The 12,865-nt window shown below is 36.4% G+C and overlaps 1 protein-coding gene across 9 annotated transcripts in view; it reads left to right on the top strand.

Moving 5' to 3' along the window:
* Positions 1 to 20: 20 nt before the first annotated feature.
* PECAM1 (platelet and endothelial cell adhesion molecule 1) overlaps positions 21 to 12,865 on the top strand; it is a 39,552-nt gene continuing 26,707 nt past the window's right edge. For 5 of the 9 annotated variants that reach the window (XM_083805370.1, XM_083805367.1, XM_083805365.1 and 2 more), the window contains exons 1-7: positions 21 to 93; positions 4,318 to 4,386; positions 7,510 to 7,536; positions 9,335 to 9,628; positions 10,628 to 10,927; positions 11,014 to 11,283; positions 11,662 to 11,922. In XM_083805370.1, the coding sequence (XP_083661496.1) occupies positions 33 to 93; positions 4,318 to 4,386; positions 7,510 to 7,536; positions 9,335 to 9,628; positions 10,628 to 10,927; positions 11,014 to 11,283; positions 11,662 to 11,922 (1,282 nt within the window). In that variant the 5' untranslated portion in view covers positions 21 to 32. Of the gene's footprint in view, positions 94 to 3,894; positions 4,231 to 4,317; positions 4,387 to 7,019; positions 7,345 to 7,509; positions 7,537 to 9,334; positions 9,629 to 10,627; positions 10,928 to 11,013; positions 11,284 to 11,661; positions 11,923 to 12,865 lie in introns of those variants that run through there. The other 4 variants (XM_083805372.1, XM_083805371.1, XM_083805368.1 and 1 more) reach the window with 3 other exon arrangements.

Here is a 12,865-nt window from a genome sequence, read left to right as displayed (position 1 = left end):
GACTACTTTTTTTTTTACAGCTGGCAGGAAGCATGTGTAAAAATAACAATGTTGAGAGAAGAACTGGGAGCATATGCGCATTTTCCTGTAGGGGTAAGCTGTTCTGTATCAGAAAACCGTAGAATAGTCCCAAAAATGCTCGCAGCCAGGTGGTGGTGAAGGAGGAAAGTGGGAAGCAGCCCGGCCTCGCACCCTCCTGTCAGGGGGGGCAGCCGCCGGAAGGCGGGAGGACTCTGGAAGCTGGGGTGCGAGGGCCGCGGCCTGCTCCTTCCCTCACGGGGGCGGTTTCTGTAACCCTGCTGCTTCCCCCTGGAGGTGCGTCTATGCCCTCCCTGTTCCCTCTCCCTCCCTCACCCTGCTTTGAAATTTGGATTTAGGGACGGAAATATATATTGTTTTCTTTGATGTATGCCAATTTAGTGACTGAAACATGTTTGTTTTCTTTGATATACGCCAATCATTTCAACTACACGTGTAGGATGATGAGGAAGAACTTCCTTTCATTTAACCGTCCAATACTTGTGCCTACCTGTTTTGTCTCTTCAAATACATATTTCCTTTTTAACTCTTATAATTGCTTTGCAGAACATTAATACAGTCGCTTCTTAAGTAAAAGATTTCTGAAATATTGTGGTAGGATATGGTAGCTGAGGATATGGGCTCCTGAAGTTTGTATGAAAGCTAGACTGCGATTGCTAGGACATCGCTAGGGGGAAGTAATAACGTATTTGTTAGAAAAGGAGGCTTCAGATGAAGTTTTAAATGTAAATTATTAAGTTAGGTTGATATAAAGGGGCTTCCAGAAATTTTTTTGTGACCACTTAGTCCTATTGGGCAAGGAAGAGAGGGCTGTTTTAGAATTTTTGTTGAAGTATAACTCAATGGACTGTGTTCACTCTCAAGTATTATTCTTGGAATAATCCTTTTAGTTTCTGATATTTTGAGTGATGAGCATTCAGCTGATCTGAAGGTTGATAGTGTCTTTATGACTGCTTTTTAAAAAGCTCTAAGGTAGTATTTTCTCGAACATGTGCTGGAAGTATCCCAACATTTAGAGAATGACCTTCATTAAATCCTGTAGTAGTGTTTTGAGTCAAAAAGCTAGTGTCTCATTTTGCCCTTCAGCAGGGTGAAGAGAACAGTATCTAGGCTGGCGGTTGGCCTTATTGTCAATGTAAAATAGGGGAAAAATGGAAAAAGCACTTGACATTACCTGTCTGACGTTTTGAATACTGACTCTGTTAGTTCATTAGTCTCTTGAAGAGTGTCCTGGGTAGTAATAAATCAGCTTACTTCCATGTTTTTTTGTTTGTTTTGGGGGTGGCATGGGGTGTGCCGAGTTGGCTTTTGACTTCAGGCTGACATTAGGTGGTTTTCTTAAGGATGTATCTTTAGAATTTTATAGCATCAGTAAGATACAGTGTGAGGTTGGTGTTCCCTTTGTATTAGATCTACAAATTTCCTGCCTGGAAATAATAAACTGTATATATTTAACAAAAATTTATGTACAGAAGTAATCCAGCCAAAACATGTAAGTTAAAAAGTCTGAAAGGGAGATGTGTATCATGTGGTGCTGCAACAATATTCTGCCTCAGGCAAGTAGGTGAACGAGAATAAAAGCCAAACTGAGCTTTCACTCACAAGGTCAATTCTTTGACTTGAGAATGAAAATAGTATGAGATAACATTATGTAGTAAGACCGTGCAGTCTTCACACTGTATCTGTCTTATTGTAGGTTTCCAGGGAAATTTGCATGTTTCAGTAGAATTATAAAAGTTATTTCTGGTCTCAGTTTCTCACCCTGAGAGATCCTCCATTCTGGAAGAGCATCTGCTGTAGTAGACGTCTGCAGAAGGCTTTGCTTGAAATCACCATATATTGGTGGTTATGTCTGGTGCTGAATTACATTAAGCACTTCTGTTTTGTCTGCAAAAAGGTTTTACTGAGCTAGCTAGATCATCACGGAATACCATATTTTTATACTCCTACTCAAAATGGCTGTGGTAGCAAGCCTGCTGTTTATTTTAACTACTTGGTATATGATTGTGAGATTGTTTTTTCTAGAAGGCAAATAAGAATAGAAGAGGAAGGGATCTTTTCTATATGCATATTTAAAATATCTTTAAAATTCCTGCAGTGATCCTTGGAGTCTGAATGAGAATTTTAGTGTAACAAAAGATTTCCAGTTGAACTAAAAATGTATTTGAAGTGCAAATTGCAATAAACATGTCAACAGGTGAGAGGATCTTTTGGGTAGCCAATTGAATTAAATTAACAACTCCCAAATCTCCAATTTTTTAATTGGAAAATATTTTTAAACGGCATGTCTTCCTTCTGCCTCCTCTTTCCCTCTCCCCCCCTCCCCCCCCGAAAGGAAAAATAAGGATTTTTTTCTTTTTTGTAAGAAAGGCTATTCCACACTTCCTTTTGAGTTCCGTTGTTTTTGCTTAAAGTAATTAATACTCATTTCAGTTTACAGATTTGATGAGACATCAAAGACTGGCATTACTGATACATTTATCTTATAATTTTATTCATAAAACTGATTGTTCTGCAATAATGCTTGGAGAATCAACAAGCAATATAAAAAAATGGGAGTGTAGAGCGAAGGAAAATATTTCCAGAATTAATTCTCTTTCCAGCCATAAGGTTTTGACTTATTTTTTCTGGCATGGTCCATACTCTGAGATGAGTATTCTTGGAGAACTCAAGGCTGTTTTTCTGCTGCATCCCAAAATTTCAGTTTGGAGGAGGTGTTGGATATCAGTAATTATAGGAAAAACTCCAGAATGAAATGCTGGTTTAATTGCAAAAGATGAATGAGGGGGGAAAAATGTATTTCGATGTCATCGTCCAGTAGATGGCACCGTTGTGAAATGCAATGGTCTGAGAAGTACAAGCTTTCAGCAACACAGATTTTCTGTAAATTGTAGAACATCTGGAGCTCTGGAAAAAAGTCAATTTTTTTAACATTCTTTGTAAATATTCAAATCCATGAATAAAATTATTTTTTTTTATTTTTCTCTAGGGAAGTATAAAGAGACTTTTTAAATAAAGACAAATGATGCAAATTTCTCACATTCAAGACAAGACAATACACCCTAGAAATATATGTAGAACAAACTCAGTTCATTCCCAGTTCCCCAGGGAGCTGTCTAGGTGTGTGAAAACAACTACATTTGTTATAATTCTATTAACTACATGTCTATTGAAAGAGGAATTATTAATTAGGCAGAATAGTTCACAGTTGTAAGGAACCAAAATGATTATACACGTCAGGGGCTGGGTGATTAGACATCAGAGCTGCTTTTTCTATTGTTGATTTGGTTACTGGAAAGCTTGCACTGACATCAGTAAAGATGGACTCAGATCTCTGAATTTTATAAATTCTTTGTAAAATTTATAAAATCCCAAACATTTGAGATTAACTGCTTTTAAAATAGAATCAGTGAGTTTATACAAGGAACCTACGTGGAATTTATTTTTTAATTTTACGTGGAAATTACGTGGAACCTGCATTGTCTTGGACAAACATTGATGACCCAGAATGTAGTGCTCTTAAGAGAAATGTTTTGTCAGTAAATCGGTGAGATATAACTTCAAGGCAACACATCTTTTCTGAAGAAAGTAAAACTCCCATCAGGAATGGGTATTTGAGAACAGGATACAAAGCTTAGCAGAGTCACTGGAATCAGTGCGTGCTCTGTGGGGAATTAAGATGTCAGTCCTACTGATTGGCACTGCAGCATGCTCTTTACTGTCATGCCAACCAGCTGGGGAGTTAATGAAAACAAACAGCTGAAATGTGCTATGAACTCCTCGCTTCCTTTCCTGTCATAAGGGGCTGGCTGAAAACAGTGTGTTTGGGGAGGGGGGGTTGGTACAGAATTTGAAAATCTTATTCAGCATTTTATCCTTAGTTATGGAAATAGGTTTTGACTTTGATAGGCTCTGTTCAGATGACAGAATTGATGCTTTTTAGGAAATGTCATATTTAAGCAAGTAGCAGGAGACCCAACCAGCAGAATCAGGCATGAATTCCCAGATGAGCACAGCTTTAAGGGTCTGATTCATTGGGCATGAGATTAAATGTGAAGATTTCTTTAGTCCTCAAAGGACGTTGTGTCAGATTATTTTTTTTTGTCTGCTTCAGAAAGTGTGTTGCATTTTTTATGTCAATCCTTCTTTTCTCAGAAATATAATAAGGGACTAAAGAGAGTTCTTTAAATGGTGTGTATATTAGAATAATTTTGTCTATTTAATTTTTAATTTTGTTTATTTATAATATTTAATTTTGTCTCATATTACTTGTTTCAGAAAAACGTATCTTCAGAGACTACAATGAGATGACTGTTAGGAAAATATGCAGGTATACTACTAGCACAGGTACATTTAAGTTTATATTCTTTAAGTCAATATGATTTCCAGTTTAACAATGGAAGATAGTCTCAAGACATTCTTTCCTCTTTGAAATGCTTTTCTCCCATGTTTCATAACATTTTGGCTTAAATTCCTGCAGCTGAGTTTACCTCTTGGATTTTGGCCAATACCAGCTAGATTTTCCTCCTCAGGACAATGCTGAGGGCTTATCAAGAATATGACAGTCTTATCAGACTAAGAGATCTTATGGAACATCCTTGGCTTGTGAGTGACATCTCACAACAGCCTTCGGTTTTAGCACCATTAAACTGTACTACTGACCTAGTTCATCCTAAAAGCTGACCTTTCAGCCTAGTCTGAAACTAGCCTGGTTCTGGACTCGATCTTATTGGATCACTCTGAAGAATATTGGCCCACACCCACTTTGTCTTTCCCTCTCTGTAGAGGAGAGCCTTTGTCCCCTTGTGGGAAAGATTGGTGTGGTTTTGCTGAACTTTGTATGTCGTGCTGAATTCTTTTATGGGGGAAGAGGTAAATCTCCTTCCTTCCTTCCTATTTTTTGTTATCAATAGCAAAAGTTTATCAAACCTTTGTTCTCCATCTGCTGTGTGTCCTACTTCTCCTTTCCTTTACCTGGCTCTGGAGACCATTTTTGGCAACTAGCCAAACCGCTGGTCTTTTGTTGGTGGTGTATTTCAAACAGACTGGATTAAGCAGAAGAAATACTATTGCTAGTTAACCAGCTTACTTCTTATTCATTAAATGCTATGACTATTGTACCATTCTGCGCTCTCCCTTCAAAATAACTCTCTCCCTGCAAAATAGCTAAATAGATGTTGGTTGGTATTGCTGATACATTGTTAAACTGATGAGTGTTTCCCTCCTGTTTCCCTTCATACAATACCACAGTTCTGTGTGTAATACAAGCGTTAAAGTACACTTTTGAAACTATTGTTTGGGGCAAAACATACAGCTTTCATTGTCCCCAAGAGGAAAAAAAAAAAAAGAAATGGGGGTTCATATAAGCAGTGAAGCTTATGAGAACCGTATGTCTCATTTACTGATTTCTGTGAATGTATTTAATATTGTTTTAAGTAGTGTTTTAATAAGCCTGTAATATGACTCTGGAAATAATGGAAAGCATTGACTCTGTCTGCAAATGAAACAAACTAAGGAATTAAGAGTTGAGCACTAGATTTTCACAAATAACTAAATCACTACTTAGGGAGTTAAGGTCTGGGACATAAAGTGAGGAACACTTTTTGAAGTACATGATTTCAGCTCACTTTATCGAGCCTATAACCTGAGTCAGTGTTAGGGCTCAAGTGGAATGACTTCAGTTTGACTTAAAAGTTGATTGATAAACAAATAAATGTGCTGCACATTCCTTTGAAGTTATGAAGTAAATATTATCTGAGAATATCATATTGGTGCTTAAATTTGCCACTTCTGCAGTGTCAGATTATTTAAGACTTAAGAAACATGCATAGTACCAAAGTAAAAAAAGTAGAAGAGCAGAGATAGGGACAGGACAATATCTCTGTAATCTTCTTGCTTTCCTTGTTCTGCCCATCTCTCTCACCCCCTTCCCATCTGAATTTGAAGAAACTGAGGTTTTGGATAATTATTACATTTTAGTTTTCTTCACAAATAGTCATTTACAGCACAAATTCAACTACTGATTTCCTTGTCTTTAGGCCTTTTACTTTCTTTAGATTTTCATCTATAATCAGAAAAATACAACCAACCAAATAAAAAAGGCCACAAACCTCTTCGTTTGTTAAAGGAAGTTAAGTAATTCAAGTGTTCTGAATTTTACATCAGTTCCTTACTGTATCTCAGGCAGACATTTACAACACTTGAAGTGCTGAAGTAGACTATTTTGCATCTTTTCCTCTTTTTTGGTTCACATTCAATTTATGCTTTCGGTATTTTGGATGCAAAATTAATCATCCCTCGTTCTGGCATGGCTGTCATACTGTCAGGCTACTTTTATCATTGCACAAAATTAAATGACACAGGAAAGGTCAGCAGATCTCTCAGGGACACCTGAATTCAAACAGTTTCAAGCTACTGGCAGATTTAACTCTAGCTCAGGAGCATTCTCTATTTCAGATTGTGCAAGTGCTCCTTCAGCTCTCTGTAGGGAAATGAAACTCCAACCCATTGTGGGTTTAAAGTTTTGTAGTTGTGTATGTTTTGCACTGTCCTAACTACTCAAAATAAAAACTTGTGCCCTTCTATGTTTTTGATATATGATGGTGGTATAAGAGGTCCACCTGCCAATATTCTAGTGTAACCCAACAGTTACTATGGTTTCTGAAGTAATTTGAATTTATTGTGAACTTTATGGTAAAGCTGTTGTTTGCCACAGCAAAGATGAGAGACCTAGATATGGAGGTAAAGGGGTAAAGTGAATAATTATGTACATGTATTCTCTGAAAGAGTTTTCCATATCAGGATGAAGAGAAATATTTGCTCAAGGATCTGCAGAGGTCAAATAATGAATGTAATTTGTGTTCATAAATGGTTAATTTTGACTTAAAAATACCCGTATTGACAGGAACTGCAGGATAAATGTCACTGGAACTTCTTGTTTTTTTAATACACCTTAAGAAATTAAACAAAGCAAATGCATTTGGTGGCGCCCTCAGGAAAAGTCCAGTCACTTCCTGAACAGTAATCTGCCTGGGAGCAGCAGATAGATTCTCATTGTTTGCCATTTCCAGTTTCCAGTAATGGGAACGATTACTTGATCTGGCCAGTTTCAGCTGAAGATTTGCAAAAACGTACAAATTTTAATGGCAAAAATTTATTAGTTTCCGTAAAACAAATTTTAAAAAAACTGTTTTGGGGACGTGGTAGCAAATTACCTCTGATGATGAATATTGTTTTATTTTGGAATTAAGTGTCTGTTCTTCAGGAACGAGATGTATCTTGCTCTTCTGGTGATTTTCTTGCAGTGTAAGTTTGATAACTAAATATCTGGATGGGTACATGTGCTTCTGTGTTTTTGTTTGTTTGTTTGGTTTGGTTTGTTAGTTTTTTTGTGGTAACTTTTTGGTGTTACCTATTGCTGTCTCTCAATCTGTAAACTTTGAAAATAACATTGCTTTTCACTTTTTTCAGGTTCAGGAGTTTACACTCAGGAAAGAGGTAGGTAATGATAGCTTTTTTGTTTTTTTTTCCACATACGTATTTAAAAGAAGTAATTTAACTGCTTTCTCTTTAGTTAGTGTGCATCCATAACAGAGTTTATCTGGGTTGCGGTACTGTATCTCTACAAAATTTGGCCATAAAAAAAAGGATATTACTTGATGGTGTTTCTTAGTAAAGTGTTTAAAAGAGATATGTGCTGCTCAGATTTTTAATAAATGTTTTGGTGATTTTTTTCCTAGACCAATTTGCTTGCTCCCATACAGGAGAAGAGATGGGAGGGGAAATTCTATGACTAGTATTTTTTATTAGTCTTAAAAACAAACAAAGTTATGTTCCCTCTCTTTTGGTCTTTTTCTTGCAAAATATTCCATGAGCATGTTTGAGCAGAGTACAGAACTTGTGTCCTGAAATAAATGCTTTTACTTTTTATGTTGTCATCTTGCTGGCTCCCAGCATGTACACTCTGCATCCTTGCTTTTCTCCATCACTATCGAGAAATGCTTGCTCCTGTTTGTCACGTAGTCTGTTCATGTGCAAAAAGTACCGTATTGGTTTTATGGCCAAAACTCTCCCTAGCAATTTGTAAATACCCGGTAACTGGACATAGCAAGGAATTTCTTTAGATGCAGGAAATTTTTACTGTTCAAGTACCTAATTTCTAATAAAAATCCTGGGGAGAAGTATGCATATCCAAAGCTGTAATTTCTATGGGAAGGGAAAATGAGTGCACTCAAAGTTTTCTCTGTACTTGTTCATTGAGCTGTGTGAATAAAAGTATTATTATACTGATATTCTAATAATTATAAAATTTTGTTACATAGTATTTATCATTCCTGTGGTTATAAACACAGAAGCACTGTATGTGTTAATGCTATTATAAACTTAATTTCTTAAACTACTTAGGTGTTTTTTATTTGTTTGTTTTTAGTAGGAATATTGTATTCAACATATTTTTTCAAGGACTGGAAAGTTTAAATTATAAATTAAATGAAGACATTAGTTCTGTATATGATTCTGTATTTGGATTACTTAAACCCATATGATTTTTAAGGTCTCTTGAGTGTATGATCATGGAACATCTCACAGTGTAAAGTTAGGCATGTACAAGTTTGCTTGCAGAACTTGAACCCAAATATCTTTCGCTATGCTCCAGTTTTCCTAAAGTAGAGATTTGAGATTATCCCAAGCATGCAAATTACATGTTTAAAATGAAATTTAACATAACCCTAATCTTACTTTCAGATTAAAAAAAAAAAAAAAGAAATGTTGGATTACCTCCAGAGATTTCTGTTATATGTTTAGGGATGAAGTGACTTGGGGTTTAATACAGCTCTAAACTGGGTTATGCTGTCATTTTTCGATTTATTCAGACAAGTATATATACAAAATTTTGTTCATCTCTCAGATCTCCAGACAAAAGGAGTTGGAGACAACAAACTTCAAGAAATAAGGAAAAACAAGAAATAGCTGCAAATCTACTCCAATGTTCTCTGCTCTTCTAGGGAATTTAGCAGATTTGGCCAAATCAATGATTCTCTCGATCCCCCAAGACAGAGAGTGAGGAGATGAACATTGCGTGTTGTGATAATCAGTAGGGGCATCTAATATACCTGTGCAGGGGAAGGTAAAGCTGCTACTACTGTCAACATCTGTGAGATCTGATCACAAAAATTATAACACTTGCTACTAGGATACAATGAATTATTTTTAATGATTAACATGTAGTAGCTTGAGATAAGTTTTATGTTAGACAATTTGAAGATAATGTAACTCACTTTTTATTTTCTCCATCAAGTTTTTACCTTCAACAGTGTTGAAATCAGGGTTGAGCCATCTGTCAAAGTGAAGAATGGAGCTCCTATGTCAATTACATGCCGTGCTGATATTAGCAAAAGTGCCAATTTCCACCTGCAGCATAATATTACAATTTTTAAGGATGGCAAGCTTGTATTCATGATTGTATCAGACAAAGGAGTTGCACGATATGAAGTACCCGTGGCTAGATCTTCAGATACAGGAGACTATGAATGTACTGTGAAAGCAGATGGAAAGATAAAATCTAGTAACTCATTACATGTTTGGGTAACAGGTGAGTAGTCTTTCAAACATGTCAGTTTTCTAAGATACAAAAAGAGAAACCTCTCAGGGTAAGTAATAATAGTCAGTGCTAAATAGGATATCTTGCAAAACGCTTTTTGTCCCTAGAAATCACAGTGCTTTACAATAGTTGAGTACTAAGTCCTCATGTTAAGGCACAGAAATGAAATCTCAGTCCCAAGCTTACCCGGCAGATCAGTGACAGTCAAAAATGGAATTCATGCCTCCTGAGCCACCATCCCATGCTCTATCCCTGAGACTAGAGAATGTGTTATTTGTGAAAGCTTGCACCTATAGACTGTAAACACAATGGTGGGGGAGACTAAATTACTAGAAAAGCTGGAAGCAAAGATTGCCACCTTGTAATACCCATTGCCAAAGCTAGTGTCAGTGGTGGACTACTTTTGTAGACAATTTTATATCTGTCTTTCTGTCTTGTTCCTTCATCTTTTATGAGAACAGGGGCCACCTCTGTCTATACTCTTTCTAGTTGTGTGTTCTTGACTGCAAGTGATGTTTTTCCTCTTGGAAAAGCAACTAGGAAAACATTTGTTCTGTGTTAAATAGTTACAAGGATGTGCGGAGCCTATAGTTTTTCATAGAAGCCTGCACCTATAGTTACAGTAGTTAGAATGGCATTTAGTTTATTCCCTTGCTCATTTCTGAGTGGGAGTAAGATATACTAAGGTCTTACCTTTAAAGGAAGTTCCATACTTCACACATTGCATCAAGATTTTATTACCCTTTTGAGGGAAAATTTGTTCTTCTGAAGGTACTCTGGCATGCATCCACACATCAAGGAACTGTCTTCAACTCTCACAGGTGCAGAATAAAATAAATAAATAAATAAATAAAACCAACAACAAACAGATCCAGTTTTTGCAAATTATTTGTATCTGTCTGTTAGCATAAATCAATACCATAGTCATCAGAGATAGATCACTGCATCATCCCAAATCAAACTATTTCTTTCCTTGTTTTCTGCTGTAAGGAATGACCAAACCAATCCTGACTGCTGAGAAAAGAGAAGTTTTAGAGGGTGAAGTTGTAAAATTACGTTGCGAGCTGCCAGAAGAAGTACCTCCTTTACATTTCTTTTTCCGGAAGATAAAGATGAATTCAACTCCTAAAGAAAAACATGTATTTGAGGCATACAGGAATTTTTCTGTAGTGGAATTTTCTGTTGAAGAGGGGGATAATATTTTGCAATTTGACTGTTTTGGTAAGAGAAATGTAAAACTTGAACTTGAAAGTTCAGAACCCAGCAACAGAACACTTGTTACTGTCAAGGGTAAGTTGCTTAACTTTTCTTTTTACATTTCTTTGCTTGCCATAATTAAAAAGTTGGATTCTGATTTTATATGTATTCTCTTGCAGAACCATTTATAAAGCCTTCTCTGATCATCAAGTCCTCAAGTAATATTACAGAAGGAGACAGAATAGAGTTTGAATGCTCAACTGTAGTAGCTCGAATGCGTGACATTGAAATCATACTTCAGAAAAACAAAACAATACTGAATAGTGTACGAGATGAGAAACTTTTGAAATATTCTGCAGTTGCTACCCTAGAGGACAGTGGTGAATACCTGTGTAAGGTGGAGCAAGGGAGAGCATCTAAAACCACCAAAATGAATGTTGTTGTGGCAGGTAAGACCTCTGTTCATCTTAGATTTTACTCAGTGGAGAAATATTTTAATTTAAATCTGGTAGATCTGCAAAGGTAATGTCCAGATCCAACTATAAATTTTCCCTAATTTAAAGGCTATTTAGATTTGGACTTCTGATTTTTTCCTGCCACTAATACTTTCCAACTAAAATAATACTTTCAAATAACATATGTGGGATGTGGATTCCAAGCAATTGTTACATTTCTGTTTTCCGTGAAAATATTATTATATTACAATAGCATGATGTTTTTTTTTCCTGACTGTAATCTTTCACTATATGCTTCATTCTGTACAATTTGGGATAGGCAGTCACATTCTTTTATGTTCAGTTTGAATGATTTCTCTTTTTATCTTACAGAGTTATTCCCTAAGCCAATATTGTCTGCTTCTATGAGCAAGCTCGATGAAAATAAAGAATTAACTCTGAGTTGCAGCATCAGTGGTTTTCGAAAAGCTAACTTCTCTATATTACGGAGAAATTCAAATGGAGACATCTGGTTGAAAAATTCTAGAAACTTAACAATGAGAGTTAATGTGAATGATACTGGATCCTATATATGTAAGGCTGAAGTCAAAGGAATAGTCAAGGAGAGCAAACCTGTAAGGATAAGTGTTTATGGTGAGTAGATACAGAGGGTTAGAACCCAGTCCTGGGGAAAAAAATCAAAACCATAGACTTATAAATAAGCTCATCTTTTTACAAATCTGTCTCTTCTATTTCATGAACTACAAGGGTGTTTACCAGTTTTTGGAATAGTAATTTCTCTGAGATGTGCTTACATGCTTTAGTTGTAGAGGATTTGACCTATTGTTATCTTAGTCAAGTCAGACTTTTATAGGCTTGGCCCTAGAAGACAGGAGTTAGCATGTCTTCCCTTCTGTCCTGTTCATTTGGTTTTGCTAGGTGCCAAATAAACTCTCGTTCATTACCATTTGCAGGAGCTGGGAATGATCTGCAAACATTTCACTCACCAGTTTGATCTGAAACTCTGTCAGTAGCTACCTTGACTCCCTTCCCCTGACCCTCCAGGCAGAAAGCCATGAGAGACAGAGGTCATCTGGATGACTGTACTCCAGAAAAGCCAAATTTTTTGCTATCTATACAACCCCCTGACCAGCACACTACTTATAAACACCCTAGTTTCCTTTCCCATCATGGAACAAGCACAGTCAGTTCTCAAGTCTGTAAAGGGGGATTAATTGGGTTGTGACTCACTGCAGAAACAGAGGTCCCTGATTAGATGCTGCAGTATCCATCTCAGGTAATACATGTAATGTTACTTTACTTCCAGATTATTTTACTGTATGTATTTACTCCTTGGGTAAGAGCTAGCTCTGGAGTTTGGATGATCCACAGCTGTTTTACTGGCCTTTTATTGGTTTTCTTTGCATTCTGCTTGCATGCTATTTTAGTCTAAATCATATATTTTGTTATCTATGTTTTTGCTTTGTTCAAGTCATCCTCTTGCTTCCATTCTGTCGACGAGCAGGAGCCTCCCATATAGGCTAGGTGTGGAAACTAGCTAAATAGTGTATATTTGTATGTTTTATGTAAAATCTTG

Source organism: Anser anser (genome assembly GCF_964211835.1).
Source record: "Anser anser genome assembly, chromosome: 19".
Classification (NCBI taxonomy): Eukaryota; Metazoa; Chordata; class Aves; order Anseriformes; family Anatidae; genus Anser; species Anser anser.
Note: the sequence above shows the minus strand (reverse complement) of the source record. Positions and strands in the feature narration are given on the sequence as shown.